The sequence below is a fragment of the Pelophylax lessonae genome (genome assembly GCF_965119305.1).
Source record: "Pelophylax lessonae genome assembly, chromosome: 6".
Taxonomy (NCBI): domain Eukaryota; kingdom Metazoa; phylum Chordata; class Amphibia; order Anura; family Ranidae; genus Pelophylax; species Pelophylax lessonae.
The window spans coordinates 247328337-247349211 of NC_138773.1; the positions used below are offsets into that span (position 1 = coordinate 247328337).

General features: G+C 40.1%; 2 protein-coding genes across 2 annotated transcripts in view; both read left to right on the top strand.

Annotated features, from left to right (window-relative positions):
• Window positions 1–20875, top strand: part of LOC309558337 (acetylcholine receptor subunit alpha-1-B) — a 124297-nt gene that overhangs the window by 13040 nt on the left and 90382 nt on the right. The window lies entirely within an intron of this gene.
• Window positions 1611–12083, top strand: LOC309557724 (acetylcholine receptor subunit alpha-1-A-like; the record flags this gene model as incomplete). The annotated part of the gene is made up of 6 exons (XM_082260497.1): window positions 1611–1786; window positions 2886–3081; window positions 6508–6745; window positions 7378–7601; window positions 10093–10332; window positions 11803–12083. 6 exons carry the CDS (start codon window positions 1611–1613, stop codon window positions 11932–11934), a joined length of 1206 nt encoding a protein of 401 aa, XP_082116623.1. The 3' UTR covers window positions 11935–12083.

The following is a 20875-nucleotide window of genomic DNA, read 5'->3' on the forward strand; positions in this document are numbered from 1 at the left end:
GTTCTCTGGACTGTACCTATCACAGCGCAGCCCCTGTACAGACGCACTGCCCTCAGCTGATGTCACATCCAGGCGCGGCGGTGGTCCTTCAGAGTCAGACACACATATACAGCGCTTCTCCTCCTCAGTCCTCCCTCCAGACTCTGCAGTCATTTTTTAAGTGCATTGGAAAAAAAATCGAAAATCGAATCAAATTTTTCTTTAAAAATCGAAGATTTTTTTTTAGGCAAAATCGCCCAGCCCTATCTTCTACTAAGACTCCCAGATCTTTCTCCATTTTTGATTCCTCCAGAGGCCCCCCCCCCCTAAAGTGTATTGTGTGTTTATGTTTTAAGTCTCCAAGTGCATTACCTTACACTTCTTCACATTAAACCTCATTTGCCATGTAGTTGCCCACTCTGTTATTGTTCAGGTCATTCTGTAAGATTTTTGCCTCATGATGTGAAGTTATTGCCCTGCTTAATTTTGTGTCATCTGCAAAAACTGAAATTGAGCTGATGATTCAGTCCTCAATGCTATTTATGAATAAATTGAACAAAATTGGTCCCATGACTGAGCCTTGGGGGACCCCACTTACCACCCCAGACCAGTCTGAGCATGCGTTATTTATTACCACCCTTTGAACACACCCCTTTAACCAGTTTCCTATCCAAGAGCAAACCTTCTGATCGATGCCTGCAGACCTTATTTTGTAACTTAAGCGTTTGTGGGGAATTGTATCAAATGCCTTAGCAAAATCCAGGCACACCACATCCACAGGTCTCCCCCTATCTAGCTCACAGCTCACCTCCTCATAGAATGTTAACAGATTGGTTTGACAAGAACGTCCTTTTGAGGACCTGTGCTGATTACTGCTGATGATGTTGTTCTCTTTAGCAAATTCTTATCATCCCTTCCAGAAGTTTACATACTATTGACGTCAGGCTGACCGGCCTATAATTTCCCGGGATATGCCTCTGCCCTTTTTTGAATATTGGTATCACGTTAGCTTTCACCTGGTACAGTTCCTGTCAAAATACTATCTGCAAAGATCAGGAACAGTGGTCTAGATATAACCTTACTGAGTTCTTTGAGTACTCTCGGATGCACGGCATCCGGGCCTGGTGATTTACTTGTGTTACTTTTATCCACCTTTTCCCTCATTTCACCCTCTGTTAGCCATAGCGGCAAGTCCAGTGAAGTACTGTTAACCATACAGTCATGGTCAGTATACCCCTCCTTTTCCTGTGTAAAGACTGAGGAGAAGAAAGCATTGAGCACGGTTGCCTTCTCTGTGTCCTCTGTAACCATCCTCCCATCATCATTAATTACGTGTGCAACATGCTCTGACCTAGTTTTTTTTACCATTGATATATTGAAAGGATTTCTTAGGGTTCTTTTTACTTCCCTCTGCTATTTGTCTCTCAAAGTCGATTTTAGCCTTCTTGATTTCGTATTTACATTTCTTATTTGATTGTTGTATTGCTGAAAAGCCGATAATTTGCCCTCCGATTTATATTTCTTGAAGGCCGTTTTTTTTTCCCTAATAAGTTTTGACTTATTAAAATGAATTCAGTAAAATGCTCTCAAAAGAAAATTGCATTTGACAGTTATCCTAAGCCAATTGACATATGCCCATTGACCTAAGACCATCGGTCTTTCTGTCTAAAGACCTAAAATATTTTCTTCCTCTTCAGCAATGGGTAGATGTTAATCTCAAGTGGAACCCTGCAGAATATGGAGGGATAGAAAAAGTTCGGATCCTTTCTGGTGATATCTGGCGCCCTGACATAGTTCTATATAACAAGTAAGACATTTTATTACTTTCTTGTGATTACATTAGCATATAAAAATAGTAGGGGAAATTAGAGGCAAGATAGGAATTGTAGAGGTTTAAAGAAAAGTTAATTAATCTCTGCAGTCCTGTACAAACTGGTGTCTACACTAATCTATATTAGAATATATGTTGATAACTATACAGTAGTTAATTAACTGAGAGCACCGGGAAGCCTCATTAAAGTATGCTCAGAGTTTACCTGCCATCAGAGATATACAAGGACTGCCATTGCTGACCTCCTTTTAAATATTTGCTAGTTGCCTGTTATGTTGATCTTCTGGCTTCAATACTATCTGAATAATTGATCCAAATTGACAGCAACAAAATATCAGACACATAAGGAGGATAGATGTACACTGTGAGAAGAACAGTAATGCAAAACCACTGTGTAGCACTGCAAAGTAGGAAGAAGAGCCTGTTTATGCAGCGAATAGCTATGGCTGCCCCTGTGTACTTAGGTAATTACAAACTATACCATAAAAAGTACATACTGTAGATCTAAATCATCATTAGATAAGTCCCTTAAATTGCATGTAAAGATAATAAAAAAAAATTAAGTAAGGATGGTGAAGGGTTAGAATCAGTGCCAGGGATCCATTGCTGATTGTGTTCCCTTTTAAGAAATGAAACGTCTCTATTTTTCTTAGTGACCGTTGTCATCAGCACAGAGAGTGGTGAAAAATCAATTTTTTTCAGTAATGGGACAAGAAGATGTGGGGAAATCTTCCAATGGGTAAACCTGTACTGGTGACAACTGTATAAGAGAGATGATTCCTTAATTTTGTAGAGGTCTTCTTTCCTTTAGAACAGTATTTCTGGGACAGGAAATTAAGGGAATTCCATCCAAAGGTAAAAAAAAAAAAACTTTATATACACTTCAACCTGAACCAGCTACCAAGGTAATTTACACTACTAAAATATAGTCAAAATATTACATTAGCCTTATTATTTGCATAGTTATTCAGAATATTATAATAAACATTGTGATCTTCAGTACCTCATCTTACTTTAAAACATTACATATAAACTTATTGAGTGGATATTATCTTATTTGTTTGATTATTTACAGTGCAGATGGTGACTTTGCAATAGTCCAGGAAACTAAGGCCCTTCTGGATTACACAGGGAAAATTATATGGACTCCACCAGCTATTTTTAAAAGCTACTGTGAAATGATAGTCACTTATTTCCCATTTGACCAGCAGAACTGCAGCATGAAGCTTGGAACATGGAGCAATGATGGAACAGTTGTTGTTATAAATCCAGCAAGTATTTGAAATTCTCCTATACGTCTTCAAAAAACTGCTCATAGGCCTTAATGTGTACTGTATCAGCCAAATACTGTTTGAAATGCTTAAAGATCATTGATGCCAGTCCCTAGGCATTTGGTTAGATAATCTCTATTGAATCGGAGGATCAGGTTTCAGATTACATTATTCTACCCTTCAGCAAAAATCATATGACCATGCCAAGAATTGGGGCATGTGAAAAGCATTAAATTAAAGAGAAAACTTCTTTACCCAGCCTAACAATGCTGTTAAGATTGTGTTACATTAGGATTGGTGTGTAGGTGCAACTAACAACCTTGAACCTCTGCCATGCGATGGTCTTTATTCAGCATTGCATCTTAGACCTCTTACCTACTCTAATTAGGGAAGTTCCTAAATAAAATGCTGAACATGGAGCCCATGTCTTATTATCGAGTTATTAGGGTCTGATGGCTCATGCCTTAAATTACTTCTTTTTCCCTGTTCATGACTTGGATTTTTTCCATTTAAGATTTTTAAAGTTTTTTTCTGTGGCTGTTCTGACTATTAGTCTACTGTCACTGTCTGGTGCTTGGTCTGAGCACATGTCTGTGGGCTTCACTGTAGTGTCTGTCCTGACTGTTAAGCAGCTGTCACTACACTAGCATAACACTGTTCCCTGCAGCATTCTTCTGTGAGTCCAAGAAAACTTTATTGACGTACCCCCAGAAGGCAGGTCCTTGAAACCCTAGGCTTACAGGAAATGTATTGAATGACATTGGGGCATCATTTAACTCGGGAAAATGTAACCAGTGCTAAATCATAGAGTATAGAGTCTGTAAATAGGATATGGATATAGTCTCTGAGATAGGATAAGTATTACAGCCATAGCTGTTTTTATTTTAACATATGTAGGGCAAAAATGTACAAAAAATAACCGCGCTAAGCACACAAAAGGAATAAAAAATCAATTAATAAACTATACTAAACCAATATTTTGATGTAAAATTTTAAATGTGAAAAAGCTGCAGCTATAGTGTGAATACACCAAGTAGCAAATATAAAGAATAATGCTGTGCTAAATTGAAATAAATGTTATTGCAACATATGTATAAATGTGAAATGAAAAAATGAACAGTCTGAATAAGATTGCAATACCACAGCGTCCATAAAAAAAATGCCATAGTGTTCATAATTCAAAAATCATCAAAAGAAAGATAAGATAAAGTCCAAATAAGAAGTGCAGGGTGCAAGAAACGGAAATCCTTCACCTCAATAGTGTGACTTCTTCCTCGATCAGTGACAAAAGCCAAAGCCACTCTATGCGCTTACCAGAAAGAAGATGCAATAAAGCCCTTCAGTGTACTCATATGGTATGGCTCCAGTCCGCTCCAATGGGTAACACTCTAGCCTCTTTTGCCGGTCCAGCCCAGCGGTGAGCCGCGATCAGGAACCAGCACCGCAATGCAGACAACCCAAGTCCAGCACTCTCCAACGTACACCATAAAAAGAAGGAGGCCACATGTAGTGAAGTACGTAGGCACAAAATGTATTGAATAAGGTAAAAAAACTCACATGGAATCAAGAATAAAAGCGCTCATATCGGCAGAATCCAAAAGGACCGCAGCCGGTGATGTGTGGGGATATGTTCCCCCTCCCCTTTCCCTTTTAGGTATTTACTTCGATTTGTAATATTATATTTGTGATATTTTTATATTTCATATATTTGAGGTATTTTCTACATTTTTATATTTCATATATTTGAGGCATTTTCTACATTTAATATAATTTATATATCTTTAGATCATATTCTGCCTCAATTTTTATATTTTTAGATCATATTGCCTTAATTATTTAATTTTGGATTTAATCTTTGTTATGATAGAGAGTGTAGACTGGCAATCTTCCCCTATCCAAGATGGTGTTTTTAAATTCGCCTGGGTCGGTGTTGACCGGCTTGAGGCGTTATTATCAAAATATTCATATATTTTTATTTGAATTATGTTTATCTTTGTTAAAAATATACCATGTTGTAGTACTAGTTAATATGATATTGGATGTACTATCTTGGTTTTGTGGAGATGGATAGCTATTGTTGTCAATCTTTTCTTTACCAAGATGGCGTTTGCCCTATGCCGGTGATGTCGGTGATGTTACTATGATTGTGATCGGCTATTTGTTGATAATCATGCAACATTGAGTTGGCGAATTGAGGGTTAACATATTTAGTATACGATCACCCGTTCCTGTTTAGCCCTATTGAAGGTTAGAGATGGCCGCTACTGGCATATTCCCTGAACCAATATGGCGCTGGCTATGTTTGGGTGCGGCTCAGACAGGGGCGGTAATGTTGTGTTATACTCGTTTGTTAAAATGTATATAAATGGTGAGTTAGCACGCTGCCCGTGTCCCCAGGAAGACGTCATCTATGACTAAACGTGTCGGGAAGGCTGCTGACGTCACCACGTGATACCCGGAAGTCGGGCGGCTGCGGTCCTTTTGGATTCTGCTGATATTAGCACTTTTATTCTTGATTCCATGTGAGTTTTTTTACCTTATTTAATAAATTTTGTGCCTACGTACTTCACTATCTGTGGCCTCCATCTTTTTATGGTGTACGTTGGAGAGTGCTGGACTTGGGTTGTCCACATTGCGGTGCTGGTTCCTGATCGCGGCTCATCGCTGGGCTGAACCGGCAAAAGAGGCTAGAGTGTTACCCATTGGAGCGGATTGGAGCCATTCCATATGAGTACACTGAAGGGCTTTATTGCATCTTCTTTCTGGTAAGCGCATAGCGTCGCTTTGGCTTTTGTCACTGATCGAGGAAGAAGTCACACTATTGCGGTGGAGGATTTCCGTTTCTTGCACCCTGCACTTCTTATTTGGACTTTATCTTATCTTTCTTTTGATGATTTTTGAATTATGAACACTATAGTATTTTTTTATGGACGTTGTGGTATCTCAATCTGATTCAGACTGTTCACTGTTTCATTTCACATTTATGCATATATTGAAATAACATTTATTTCAATTTAGCGCAGCTTTATTCTTTATATATGTAGGGCAAAGAATGTATACACTTTTCTTTAAAACTGGAGTTGGGCTTTAGGTGTAACAGTTTTTTTCAGCAGTGATGAAAGACTGTTATTCCCTCTAATGAAATGATTAGTCAAAAGCATCCAAATAGGTTCTGATAGCATCAATAATCTCTTCATGCATACTTAGATTCACACCAAATGTGCATTTTTAGATCTGGGAACAGGTACTCATGGGTAGCCACCATGACAGCTACTAACGTCTGGCTTGGGGAATAATCTTGAGCAAACACCCCTTTTGCTCAATTTTTTTCTGCTCTTTATCCTTTAAATTATGCCACAGCTACACTAGCATAGTTTTCTCCAGAGATAGTTTGCCAATTTACATTTTTCAAAATAATTGTTTTAGGAGAGTGACCGCCCTGATATGAGCAGCTTCATGGAGAGTGGAGAATGGTTAATGAAGGATTATCAATGCTGGAAGCATTGGGTCGTCTACGACTGCTGCCCTGACACACCATACTTGGATATTACCTATCATTTCCTCATGCAGCGTCTTCCTCTCTACTTCATTGTCAACGTTATCATCCCCTGTCTTCTCTTTTCCTTCCTTACTGGTTTGGTTTTCTATCTGCCCACAGGTTCAGGTATGTATTTTACAATAAGTGATTTTCATAACATCACTAAGTGACATGTGTGTGTCTTGAATGCAGGTACAAATAAAACTAAGACTGGCCATAACCATGATCATGTACTTTAATCTTTATGATCTTGGAGTTTGACACATGTGTTGGACTTCTGCTTAGTCTTTTAAACGTAGAAAGTAAGGTAATCACAAGCCTTAGAAGTCACCATTTCCTTTTTGTACCACAATTTTTTCACCCTAATAAAAAAGTTTGTATACAAAGAAGTCACCATTTCCTGTTGAAGTTGCCACGATGGAAGGGCGGTACTTTTTTTTTATTAATACATCCAATTCACTATTACGTGACAGAATTATCCACATCATACTGAATAGCAGCACCGCAGAAATATGTGTAACAGCAAAATATGAGGGCAAGATTCACAAGTTTATGTAAAGAAAACTTTAAACATATAATAAAACCTTACAAAAAGAGCTTCAGAACAGTGTGCCTCCCTAAATGTTGTTAAATTTAGTGGGGCAACCTCTAGCCTCATATATTGGGAGGATGGTGCTAACTAGCTTATGCTGATTTGGAAATATGAAGGCCTCAAATTTTTCATAAAGGTGTACCTAACCCCCAACTTTCTATTTTAGGTGAAAAGATAACTCTAAGCGTCTCTGTTTTGCTGTCACTGACTGTGTTTCTTTTGGTCATTGTTGAGCTGATCCCATCCACCTCGAGTGCCGTGCCACTGATTGGAAAGTACATGTTATTTACAATGATGTTTGTCATAGCTTCCATCGTCATCACTGTCATTGTGATCAACACTCATTTCCGCACCCCAAATACTCACATCATGCCTCAGTGGGTAAAAAAGGTACTGAAATTGATTGTGTCTTATCTCAGAATAACCAATAGAATTTTTTGTTTAAATGTTTTTATTAGTTTAAAATCAAGGGATTGATGTGAGCAACGACACATATAATACATGTCTTACAGTAATAAAAAGTACAATGGCAAAAAAACTAGAAAAAAAAGTAATTGTATCTAATAACACAATTGCATGTTGTAGATATTAAGAAAACCTTTTGAAGAGATGTACTAACAACATAGAGCAATTATTTGAAGAAATAACAATCACTGGAACTGTTTAGACGGGATTTCCATCTTTTACCATGTGTTTTCCATACAACACATAGTGTAAAGCACATGAGAAGTGAGGGAAATGTTCCTGATAGTGTCTCAGTCTGCATTTTTAAAACATTACGTTTGAACCATTCCCCACTATAGTACAATAAGGTTTACTGCTGTCTTTTTCCCCATTTCCCTCACTTTATATCAAGATCGCCCCACAAGAAGTGAGGATGTTTTAACTCTTCTTCACTGCATCCAAAAGTATATGTAAAAAAAAATTGTATAATAATTGGATGTGTATAAGTACAAATATATAACTTTTATAAATATAAGTATAAATTAAAAAATTATCTGGAGGGCTAAATAAAACTTTCAGGTTTTATATTTTATCAGCAGCATTGGGATGGACCTTGTTGCCTATGTCTCATGTTATATTATTTGTCTCAGGGACATTAGTGTTCTGTCTCTAGGACAGAGAGCTAGACCTTCCTGCTCCATAAACTTCAGATACCATATTTCCTTGATCTCAAATTTATTAGAACAAGCCAGGTGAAACTACAAATTGATAAAAAGTAAACATCAATCAGTACAAAATTACATACAAGAACGAAATAATGCTCTACAATACAGGATGGGATAAGAAGAACTCACTTTTTAAGCATGGGTGATGGCAAGAGATTGAGGAAACATGCCTTGCTGCCTGCTGTATCTTCTCAAAATGATGGCTGATTCACTTCCTGTAGAAATCTCCCCAGAATTCCCTGGTTCCTAACAACTTTATTTAACACATTCTGTGAGTTTACAAAATGTAATTATTGCAGAACAGTTGAAGCTATACCAGAAAAGAACAGTAGGTGGCACCTGCGCTCTGCGTATAACTAACTTGTGTGAATGAAGAAAACCAAACAACATAAACACAAGTATACTGAATAGAAGTCTGGTGCACAGAACACTCCCTGCCTGATGTCATGTGATGTCACTAACAGAGTCTTCTGCAGAAAACAACAGAACAAGTTCGGCCACTGGTCTTAAAAATACTTTGGCCTCATTCTTCTGGAAGATCTTGACATGTTTATCCTCCCTTGGCAGTACTCTGGTGACCAGACGTAAGGGCCACTCATTCCTTTGTGTCTGGCAGTCTCTCATGAGCACATCACCAGGTTTAAGATTAGGTTTTTCAATGTGACACTTTCTCCTTGGTTGAAGAGTAAAGATATATTGTTTACACCATCGACTCCAGAAGGTATTGGCAAGGGTTTGTACTTGTCTCCACTGACGTTTGTAAAGGTCCTTTTCACAAAACTCTCCAGCTGGAGCACCAACAAGGCCAGTCTTTTGAGTGAGTAACATGGCAGGTGTGAGAATCACTGGATCCTTGTTTACATCAATTAAATCAAATGTAAAAGTAGAATCTAACCAGTATAGTCAGCTACTTGTTGTAGATTTAGAGATATCTAAGCTGCATCAAAATTAAAATCTGTACTTCCTATCAAACTTTGCAAATCAATAGGGAAAGTCAGCTCATTTCCAGCTACCAGAAGGTTTTTTACCCAAATTTTTTTAAAAACCTGAAAGAGTTGAATTAGTCTATATATAAAAATGAAGCCCACTTTACTGTTAAATTTCAAGAACATTATTTGCCTAATACTTCCAAATTACATGAAACATTTATTTTTACTTAATTTAATGTTATCATGGTATTTACGACATACCCATTGTAAAGCACAAAACATTCAACATATACAGCATATATACTTTTTCTCATAAAGGAAGAAACCACTTTTGGACATAGTACTTGTCACTTTAACATTGTGTCTTGGATCAAATTTCACTTGCCAAGTGATTTCACAGTTATATGAGTTTTTTGCATTGTAGCATTTGAGTATTTTGCATTTTTTACATTTTCACATATATGAATTTTCACAAATTTGGATATAGCACCTGTCACTTTAATACTGGGTTTGATACACTTATTGTGTGTTTGAATTGATTTATGAACTTTTTAGCACTGTATTTGAATTTTCCATTTATTTTATATGTTTATTAGTGTGCTTTTAAATTGTTTAGCATATTTATATATCTGCTTGCACATATATGCAATAGCACAAATCCCTTTATTATAAGCAGGGATTCATATAAAAAGCCATTCCTACTTCATAAACCCCATACAGTATATATTGTTTTGCAATCAGCAGTGCATTTTTTTAACCAAAGATACATTTTCTTTTCATTAGATTTTTATTGAAACTATTCCAAATATGATGTTTTTCTCTACTATGAAACGTCCTGCACAAGAGAAAAAAGGAAAGAAGATTTTTACAGAAGACATCGATATATCAGAAATTTCTGGAAAACTGGGTCCTGCCAATGTGACATATCAGTCTCCGATCTTAAAGAACCCTGATGTCAAAAATGCTATAGAAGGAGTCAAGTATATTGCAGAGTCCATGAATTCTGACCAGGAGTCAAATAAGGTAAAAGAAAGAAAAGTAACATTTGCCAAAGTTACACAGCAGTAGAAGAAAGGCTAAAGCTGGCCATACATGATTCCATTTTTTTTTTTCGTTCTCCCAGCGGGCTGAACTTAAAAAACAAAATCTGTTCCCCCATCAAAACATCTGGATGCAGGAAAACTCCCCACTGCGCTGGAGTCCCCCCACTGTCAGAATACACTGATCAGCATTGCAGTCTTTAGCTGCAGCTGCTGATCGAGCGGCTTTTATCCGACAAGGTGGTTGAACAGAAATGGCCACACATGGATTGAAATTCTATCCGTCTATGGCCACTTTAAAGCCTGGTATACTCTACAGTTTTTTTCTTATGCAATCCAGCTGGTTGCACGAAAAAAAAACTGACCGCTCAGGTCAAAGCCGCTGTACTAACCATGCAAGGTTAGTTCAGCGATCTCCCCCGCTGAGCTGTTGTGTTCTGACAGGGGGATGCCCCCCACTCCCAGAACACTCCAACCAGCGCTCTCTGCCTTTGGCTGAGAGTGCTAATAAGGAGTCAGTCTGACATACACACGGCCAGAACGTTTTTTTTTTTGAACCGCCAGATTTCTCCCGGCATTCAGCCCCCCGTGTACAGAGCTTTGAGCTTAATAAATATATTTACTGAGGGTCAGAAGGCTGTAGTACTACATTGTTGTACATGTCATCTGTGAAACCAGTGTTATTAAAGTAAAAAAAAAAATTGTAAGATAAAAGCATAGCAAGTAAGTGTATACTATGTAGATGGGATGCATTTACTATACCCCCAGCCACTAGCCTCAGCAACAAGAAAAACTTGGTGCTTCTAGATGTGGGATGCACATTTACACTCCACCTTGAAAGGTCCCACAGTTTGAGGGAATGTCCCTTATTTGGAATCAACTTTCTCTGTCCCTCTTTCCTCCTCAGTTGTCTCTCTTTAGGTTTGATGTATAAACTTGCTGTTTACTAAATCTATTTTAAAGCACTAAAGCTCATTGTATATGTAAAGTTCAGCTTGAGATACTAAGCTCTATGAACAGCAGTCATTTTGCAACAAAGCTGCTAAGAACAGCATGAAGAAACATGTGAAAAGGAGCCTAGGGCTCTACCTGCTGGCTGGAATTAATTAATTAAATAAATATATATATATATATATATATATATATATATATTTAGTCCTGGACATAATAGTGACTTGTGAGTCATGTGTGCATCTTTAAACACATGTCCACACAGCTGAATCTCACTGTGTTTCCTTGAACCAGATGACAAGTTAATGGTAGTCTAATTTCAATTTCTCCATAGATAAAAAATGACTGCTGCCTACCTGTACAGAGATTTTCCAGCACAATAAAATATTTGTGTGTAATGACTGCTTCTCCATTAAAAATGTTTCAGTACTGAAAAATGTGATCCTTGAAATGATTATCCTAATTGGTTTATATTAATATATATGTTTAATTTTTTTCCCAGGCTTCAGAAGAATGGATATTTTCTGCAATGGTTCTAGATCACCTCCTTCTTGCAGTCTTCATGATTGTGTGCATCATTGGAACAGCAGCAGTGTTTGCCGGACGCCTTATTGAACTACATTTGCAAGGCTGAAAAAGGACACGTAATAGTAACTGATCTCCAGTAGCTGGGTGCATTGTCTTCAAACTGGCACATGGATGAAGGTGGCCTGCTTTCTGATTAACGTAGAGTGACTGTTGCATACCAAAACTTCTAATAAACACTGCGCCTGTAAAGAATAAAGCAAATACTTATCCCTCTTGGTGCCAGTAAGCATTAATCACCGACACTTCCAGGAAATTTCAATCTCATTGGTCCTCCCATCATTCAGGGGTTCCTTCTGCTGACCTCAATTTCAATACGGTGTCCTGAATGTTGAAGTTAGCAGGAGAGATCACTTGGTGCAGCACGGGCTTAAGCAAATTACCACTTTCAGAAATGTTGCTTTCAGATGAAGCTTCATCCAGGGATTTCTCTTCAGCGGTGTTCAGTGGCAAGAGAGGTAAGTATACGTGTTCTTTTTTACAGGCACAGCGTTTCTTGGAAGTTTTAGTTAGGTTTTAGGGTCACTTCAAAACAAGCTTGTGTATTTAAAGATTGAGTAACATGTATTGCTTTGTAAATATTTCTATAATTAATGTATTAAAAAAAAAAAAAAAAAATAATTTATCATAAACTGTTTCATAACACTGTGATTAACATAATAACTCGTATTGAAAAAGAAAACGCATTGATTGTTCCTTAAATCTGTATGTAAAGCATATTTAATTGTTTTTTTTTTTTTTAAATAAAAGTTACAGTTTCATTCAAGTGTCGGTATTACCCTAAAATGGCTGTAAACCCTTACATATGCCCAGTTAAGTGACAAGCTTAAGTGACAAGTTGTAGCTGTTTATCTGCAGCCCTCTCTCCTCTACAGCCTTTAACAATACACCGATCAAAGGCTATTTCTCAGCTACAGAAGGCAGGTGGCGGGGATCTGACTTCACACACTGCACAGCAGAAACTGTAATCTGCGGCCTTAGTAGAGGGAATGGACACATCCTCTTCTCCATAGTCTCATAGGGAAACATGCACAACTGAGGCTGTCAATCAATTTCTGTGTGCTTTGGTAGGGCTTTCCTATGGTATTCTGTGGTTAAAGCATAACCTGTAAGGTAAAGTGACTCATGCATAGTACAGGAAAGAGACAGCAGACAGAAATCACACTAGGTCAGGATTTCTCAATTTCTCAGGGTTTAGTGGAACCCTAGGGTTCCTCCTGGGGTTACTAGGCGTTCCTTAAGAAATCGGCAATTTCTGCCTCTCAGATAAGTTCCCAATGACGCCATTGTTCCTTTTAGCTATCTGTAAGGGAGTAATTCTTCCCAATGATGACAAAAGTAAGGAGCATTCTTCCCACTGACTGTCACACTAATGTATCATGAGTTGTAGATTTTTCATTTTTAGCAGGGGTTCCCCGAGACCAGAAATTTATTTCAAGGGTTCCTCTGTGTTGAAAAGGTTAAGAAAGGCTGCATTAGGAGCTTTGGATTGAGATAAGAACACAATATTGAAGGATGTGCTATGTTCATTTTCATTTCACTTTAAAGCTCATCTCCAGCCAACTTTTTTACTTTGATTTGGATAGAGCAGGGAAGGGTTAGCGCCTCTGTAAAGTTTTTACAGTCCTCTTAGTCCCTCTTGGGAACATTTCCCCTCACTTCCTGTTAAGACAAAAACAAGTTTTTAGTAAAGTGTGAAACTTCAGAAAGCTTATTACTATTCCTGTCTTCTTATTTCAGTGAAAATTGCATGTCCCTCTCCATTTTTTGTATTGTATTTTAGGCTCGATTCACACCTATGCATGTTGCTTTTGAGCGTTTCAGCAGTGCTTTTTGCTGTGCGGTCTGCGTTTTCAGACATGCGTTTTCCACTTGTTTTTAATGCATTTTGCCTTTTTGGTTCTTTTGTTTCTTTCTATTTGGCCAGTTTGTTGTTGGCCAGATTAAATAATGCAAACTGCAAAACACATCAAAAACGCGCCAAAACACGCTTAAACGCACTACATGCTTTTCTGCTGCTTCTCAATTGAAGTCTAATAAAACAAAAAAGCAGCGTTTTGTGTTTAAAAAAGTCCCTGACCCTTTCCAAAAATGCAGAGGCTGCAAAAAGCATGAAAAAACGCTTTAGTGTGAACCGAACCTTGCAGGGGGAGGAGGAGACGGATTTAGGATAAAAAGCTACATTAACAGTGTAGCTCATGGGTGTCCAACCTTTTGGCTTCTCTGGGCCACATTGAGTGTAGAGAAATTTTCTCGGGCCGCATATAAAATATATACTATAGTTAAGGTAAATAAGTAATAAAATGCTGCCGCGCCGCTCCTGCGTCGCTACGCCCCCTGCACTGATTTAATAATACTAGAGGATGATGAAATGAAATGGAATCAGTACACAGAGGTTTACCTATTCTGAGAGATAATAAAGGAACACTCTAACCACCATGACCACTTCAGTGATTTGAAGTTGTCTTGGTGGTAGGAGTCAGAAACACTGCCCTCCCCCCCCCCCCCCCCGAGGCAGCCTCTGCCTACCGTTAGTTAGAAGTTTCTGTGGCTGTGCCCCCGACCCGACTTCCTTCCCCCCCCCCCCAGCAAAAAAAAAAATTGTCAGGGGGCAGTGGGCCTCATTGCCTGCGGTTCCGGGCCTCATGCGGCCCTCGGGCCGCAGGTTGGACATGCCTGGTGTAGCTGGTATTGATAAAAAGGAGACAGATGGGCTGAAATGCTTTCCTTTCTTGGAAGACCTACTGCTGCAGGGATGGTCATGTAGCTGTCACTGAGGAATACTGTATGCATGTAGACAGAATGTTGTTTCCAATAGGAGCACTGCAATCAGGTGCACAAATTATGAAAAAAAAGTTAAAACAGTATTTTATTTTTAAAAATAAAAGAAAATTGTGTATAATAAACCGTGATTAAGAAACCTAAAATTCATTTAGTTTGGGGTTGCACCTGCCTTTTTTTTTTTTTTTTGCAGCCAAATTGGGGGTAACACCTCACAGCCGATCACATGTAAACACGGAAGTGCTGGTACCAGGCTCTCCTTGCCTCACACTGACAGAGTGTGAGGAGAGGAGAACTGATCAGCGGCATCTCCTCGCAGGGGAGACCTGTACAGGTAATCAGGGCACTGATCATCAGTGCAGCCCCAACAGTGCCCAGCATTGATGCCGGTCAGTGACCATCTGTAATGCCAATCTAGGCCCATTAGTGATGCTAATTTGTGCCCATCAGTGATGCCAATCTGTGCCCATCAGTAATGCCAGTTAGTGCCTGCTCATCCATGCTGCCTATCATTGCCCACCAGTGCAGGCTATCAGTGCTCATCAGTGCCACATATCAGTGCCCATTAGTGTGGCATATTAGTGCCTCCTCATCAGTGTCGTCTCATCAGTGCCCATCAGTGCTGCCTCATCAACACACATCAGTGAAGGAGAAAAATTGCTTATTTACAACATTTTCGAAAGAATCTAAGAAAAACTTTTTTTTTCCCAACATTTTCGGACTTTTTTCATTTTTGTAGGATAAAATATAAAACCCAGTGGTGATTAAATACCACCAAAAGAAAGCTCTATTTGTGTAAAAAAAAATGATAAAAATTTAATTTGGGTTCAGGGTGGCATGACCGCGCAATTGTCATTTAAAATGTAACAGCGCAGACAGCTGAATATTGGCCTGGGCAGGAAAGGGGTAAAAGTGCCCAGTATTAAAGCGGTTAAAATATATTTTTAAAATATATTTTAAAAAATAAATAAAAAACTGTAATTTATATTGGCTGTAATGCCAGGCTGCATGTAGGGATGGGCAAGTAAATAGAAGTGAGGGACTGCACAGGGTGGAGAACTGGGCAGTTTGGGGAGGCTGTTATTTTACGCAGTGCTAAGCACTGCTACCTTGCTAGGAGGGGAAACACTTACCACTTCACATCCAGACAGACACAAATCCAAAGGAGGAGTTCCTCTTCTGTGGTTTGCAGGGCAGTGTTCCAGAACCCCCAGGCAGTAGGCAGACAGAAGGAGCCTGCATCTCTCAGCCAATACAGCTTGCAGACAAAGTCAGGGTGCTGGGGCTTTAACAGACAGGTGGAGCTCAGAGCAAATTGGAAGTTCAGGTGGGTACTGGAGACTTTAGTTGACTAAAATACGACTAAAGCGCCGTACACACGATAAGATTATCGAACGATCTGTCGTCTGTTTTTTGTGGCAAGCTAGTCTGATGTGGAAAGTGAAGAGGTTATTTTCATACGAATTTTCCCGTACAACAGAATTCTACTTCAGAAGTGATGTCATGCGTTGGATTGCTTTGTATGTGTTCTTTCGTCTCTGAGCATGCCTAGTCTTGCTCATAAGATTTTTCCCCATCGAAATCTGTACTAATGAGACAAAAATCGGACGTGTGTTGACGGAGGACAGAAATTTTAATGCCTGCACATCAGGATTTTGTCAGCCGAAAAGTCGAGGTCGGCTGTCGAAAGCACCATACTAACAATCCGAAAATCGGCAGATCGGTCGTCGGACGAAATTTCCCTTCCGAATTTCTTATCGTGTGTACAGGCCTTTAGGCCCCTTTCACACGGACTTTCCGATCAGGTCCACCTGTCGATTTACCTCTATGGAGCAGCGAATGTCAGTGGTGGTGACATGTCCGCTGACACCCGCTGCTATCCAATCCGATGTGGTTCGTGAAATCCAGACGGATGGAAACCCTGGTGCCAAGATCACTGTCCAAGGTTTCCTATTTCAGGATGACTCCTTTCTTCTGCAGCATCCTTTGGAATGACCCTTGCATGTGTTGCACATATGAATAATATATTCCACAGTGAAAAACGGGGATGGGCAAAATTAGGGTGCTTTAACCACTTCACCCTGAAGGTTTTACCACCTTCCTGACCAGGCCAATTTTTGCAATGCCACACTGCATTGCTTTAACTGACAGTTATACTGTCATGCGACGCTGTACCCAAAAAATATTGAAGTCTTGGCTACCGGTTCCAGTGCCGCATAGACAGGAGGTGAGCCGAGAGAGCTCCCACCGCCCTCCTTTTAAAACCAGTTCCAAAGCGTCCCCGCCTGTCACAGATGGATCGCTTCGTGGAGCGATCGCACAGCCACCCGGCTCCTTTCACAAAGCAGTGACAAGGCAGCTGCTACTGCCAAGGTGGCGCCTGCTCCCAGCGCCGATGACAGTACTTACAACCCAGCTCCCACTGAGCCAGCGACGCTCGAACCAGCCTCTCCTGTCGGCATTGCACAGTTAGTGATTGCCCTCCTCTCCCCCACCCTTACCAAGGCTGTAGACAAAGCAGTCCAGAGAGGCATGGAACAACTGCACCTTGATCTACAGTCTCATGCCCAGAGGATCACCCATACTGAGGAATGGATCTTATCCTTACAGGATGAAGCCACAGCACAGTCTGCAGCTATGGCCTGCATCTCCCAGTCACACAGGGAAATCCAGGAAAAATTAGACGACCTTGAGAACCGCTCAAGGAGTAATAATTTGTGCATAGTGGGCCTTCCCAAATCCTTTTCTGCATCTATGCTCTCTGAACTTTGTGATACAACCATCCCTGACCAGATTTGCCTCCGCCATGTGTAGTGGAGCGTGCGCACTGCATTGGCCAGCCTTCTAAAATTCGCACAACACCGCTATCTCAATTACGCAGATAAAAATGCTATTCTCCAGAGGTTCTGCCATTCCCATGCTCTCTCTATCAATGGTGTTGACCTGCTGCTTTTCGCTGACTACTCTGTTGAAGTGATGAAACAACGCAAGGCATTCTCTGCTATCTGCTCAGCCCTGTTTCACAAACACATTTGGTTCACTTTGGTCTATACAGCTATGTTGCATATCCACTCCTTAACAGGGGATCATGTTTCCTTTACTTCTCCTTTGGAAGCAGAGCAATTCCTTAATACTTCATCTAAAACTGATCAACGGGATTCCACCTCTTCTCAACACTCCACTTCTGCCTCAGCTGCAACTTCGCGACACCAGTGTAGCCCTCAAAAGCCTCCCACTAAACTGAGTCGTTCAATGCACCAGAATTGCCGATCAGCAATAAGTTGAACTCCTCATAAATATCCAGCATACAGTATTTACCATCCCTTAGAGATCGTTCATATCTTACATGCTATAATTGTCTCTACTATTAATATTGTTTTTTCATCTTATGTACATGCCCTAATGGGCCTTTTAGAGCTACCTTCTGCTCGCCAGCTTTTTACTCCAGCGCAGGGATGATCTTTGTGCTACCTCCTTCTACAGCATTTCCTCATGCCTGCCTTTTTATGTATTCCATATAGCCCCACTCTCATTATGTTTTCTCTCTCCTTCCTTACCTCCCCCCCCCCTCCCTCCTCCGGAGCTGTCTATTAGTCATCTTTGGTTGAGGACTCGGAGTAATTTTTATGGCGGGACCTTTTTTGGAGAGAGTCTCCATGTGGAACAAAGTGAAGTTAATGCTGAATATTAGGTGGATTTTCCACTTTGTTTTGGTTTTTCTAGTTTTTTTGTTTGATTTGTTTAACTGTTTTTTCGTTACACCCTCTAATCTTAATATGTGTGGTGGTGCTCCTCAACCGGGGGAAGCTATGCATTCCAGGGGATATCCCTCTCCCCATGCTAATTTAATGTTTCAGCACAGGCTCTTCCAGGCGGTGGGGATCACCTGAAGGTTATATCATGGAATTTCAAGGGGCTTCGTTCTCCTAACAAACGTATATGTAGGTCTTTAGACACCTGAAACGTCTCCAGGCTGATGTTGCGCTCCTTCAGGAGACTCATCTGCAGACGATTTTCATTGTCTACGTAAACTATGGGTGGGTGAGGTTTTTGGCTTCCCTGCCATGGGCCGTAAATTGTGATCTTGTTTCATAAAAACCTTTGACATACTGTTAAGGGTTTTGAGACTGACTTGAAAGGCCGCAAAATGACCCTACATTTATCGATTGCCTCTAGTGATTTAGTTATAACGAATATATTTGCCCCTAACTCCCCATACACTACCTTCTTTCAAGAACTTGGGTATCTTGGGTACTCCAGGTCCCTGAGACTCTCCACTTATGAGGGGGAGATTTTAACTCAGTCACCCGCTCTTCTGAGGATCCCACTAGCGCTCGGCCTGCTAAATCCAGAGTTTTAGCTTCTCCTCCACCTGGACCCACACTTCTTTCCCAGTCTATCTCGTCAATTCACTTTTTCGATGTTTGGCGCCTAACTCGCCCGACGGACCGTGACTTCACCTTCTCCCTACCCCCCCATAATTCCTTCTGATGTATTGATTACTTCTTTGCTTCACCGGCGCTGGTCTTGTCGCTCTACAATGCCGATATAGGAATTCGATTACAGTTCCATCTTAGTTAAACTATCTAAAATAAAATTTTTATCCCCCTCCCTACTTGGCCTTTCCTATCCTACCTAGCCAACAATGACGACTTTCACCACCTGCTTTACAAAGAGTGGGCGGACTATGTAGCCACGAATGGAGCCCACCTTACAGATCCCAATCTTTTTTGGGAAGCAGGCAAAACCTACTTTAGAGGGAAGATTATTTCTTACACTTTTCAATTAAAAAAAAACACTCCAGGCAACAATTCCATTAGGCCAGTGATACTCTCCAATTGGCACATGAGCCTCTTTTGCAGTCACGCACTGTAGCCACTATAAAGGCCTGGCAGCTTGCAAAACAAAACTTTGACATGTGGGTGCAACAACAGGAATCAGCTAAACTCTCATATTCTACTCTAAAATTCCACAGATTTGGTAAAATAGCTGGAAATCTCATGGCCAAACTATGTTCTAGTCCCAGACGGTCGACCTACATATATACTTTGCAAAACCCTATGGGTTCTCTTGTTACCACACCTGCAGAAGTTAGTAAAAAAAAAAGGAAAAAGCAATGACGCTCCTGGATAGAGTGCGCTTACCCCAACTAACTACAGATCAACTAAAAGCTCCTAATACCCCCATCTCCCTGGAGGAAGTCCTGCTTACTATCAAATCCCTCCCTTCGGCTAAGGCCCCAGGCCCTGATGGCTATATTGCCGAATTTTACAAACTTACTAGTGAAATTATCCCCGACACCTTGACACGAGTTTTTAAGGCAATGTGGGACGGTGGGCCATATCTCCCCACAGGAACCCAGGCCCACATTAAACTTATCTCAAAGAAAGGAAAAGACCCCTTACACCAAAGATTTGGTAGGCCAATTTCATTGATCAATTCAATGTAAAAATCCTTTCAAAGATAATAGCATCCCGACTAGCACCACTCCTTCCCGATATTCTACACCGGGCTCAATCAGGATTTGTTCCGGGCACTCTGCCACCTTGAATATTCGCAGAATTCTGTTAGCGCTAGAACTTGCCAAATCCCATCTAGATCAAGACATCGCCATTATCTCTTTTGATGCCGAAAAGGCCTTCTTTAACATTAGTTTCTTTTGGTTATTCATGGTAATGACAACATTTGGCTTCTCTGGCCCAGTCTTAGACTTTATTAGACAGATGTATACATCCCCTTCCACTCACTTAGTCACTGCAGACTTTATTTCTGATACCATCTCTCTAACTATAAAGGCACAAGACAGGGGTGTCCTCTCCCCCCTCTTCTCTTTAACATTGCAATTGAGCCATTATCCAGAATACTTAATTCCAAGGAGTGTATAATAAAGGGGAGGGGGGGTGATATGGGTAAATAGGGGGTATTTATAGGAATCAGCATGTTGGATAAAATAATTAAGAGGGTAATATATAATCCCTTATATCATGTAGATATTACTTAAAAAGCCAATGTCCCAAAGGTACATTAGGTAAAAAAGAAAGAGGGGGGGGGGCGGGACTTTGTATGAGGTGTGTGGAGTTGGTTGAGATATAAAGTGGTACAATAACCTGTAAAAGGGTAAAGCTTTAATTCATATCATCATAATAACATTACACATGGCAATAGGATCAATCGACACCAGAAACATCTCGTAGTTAAATCATACATAA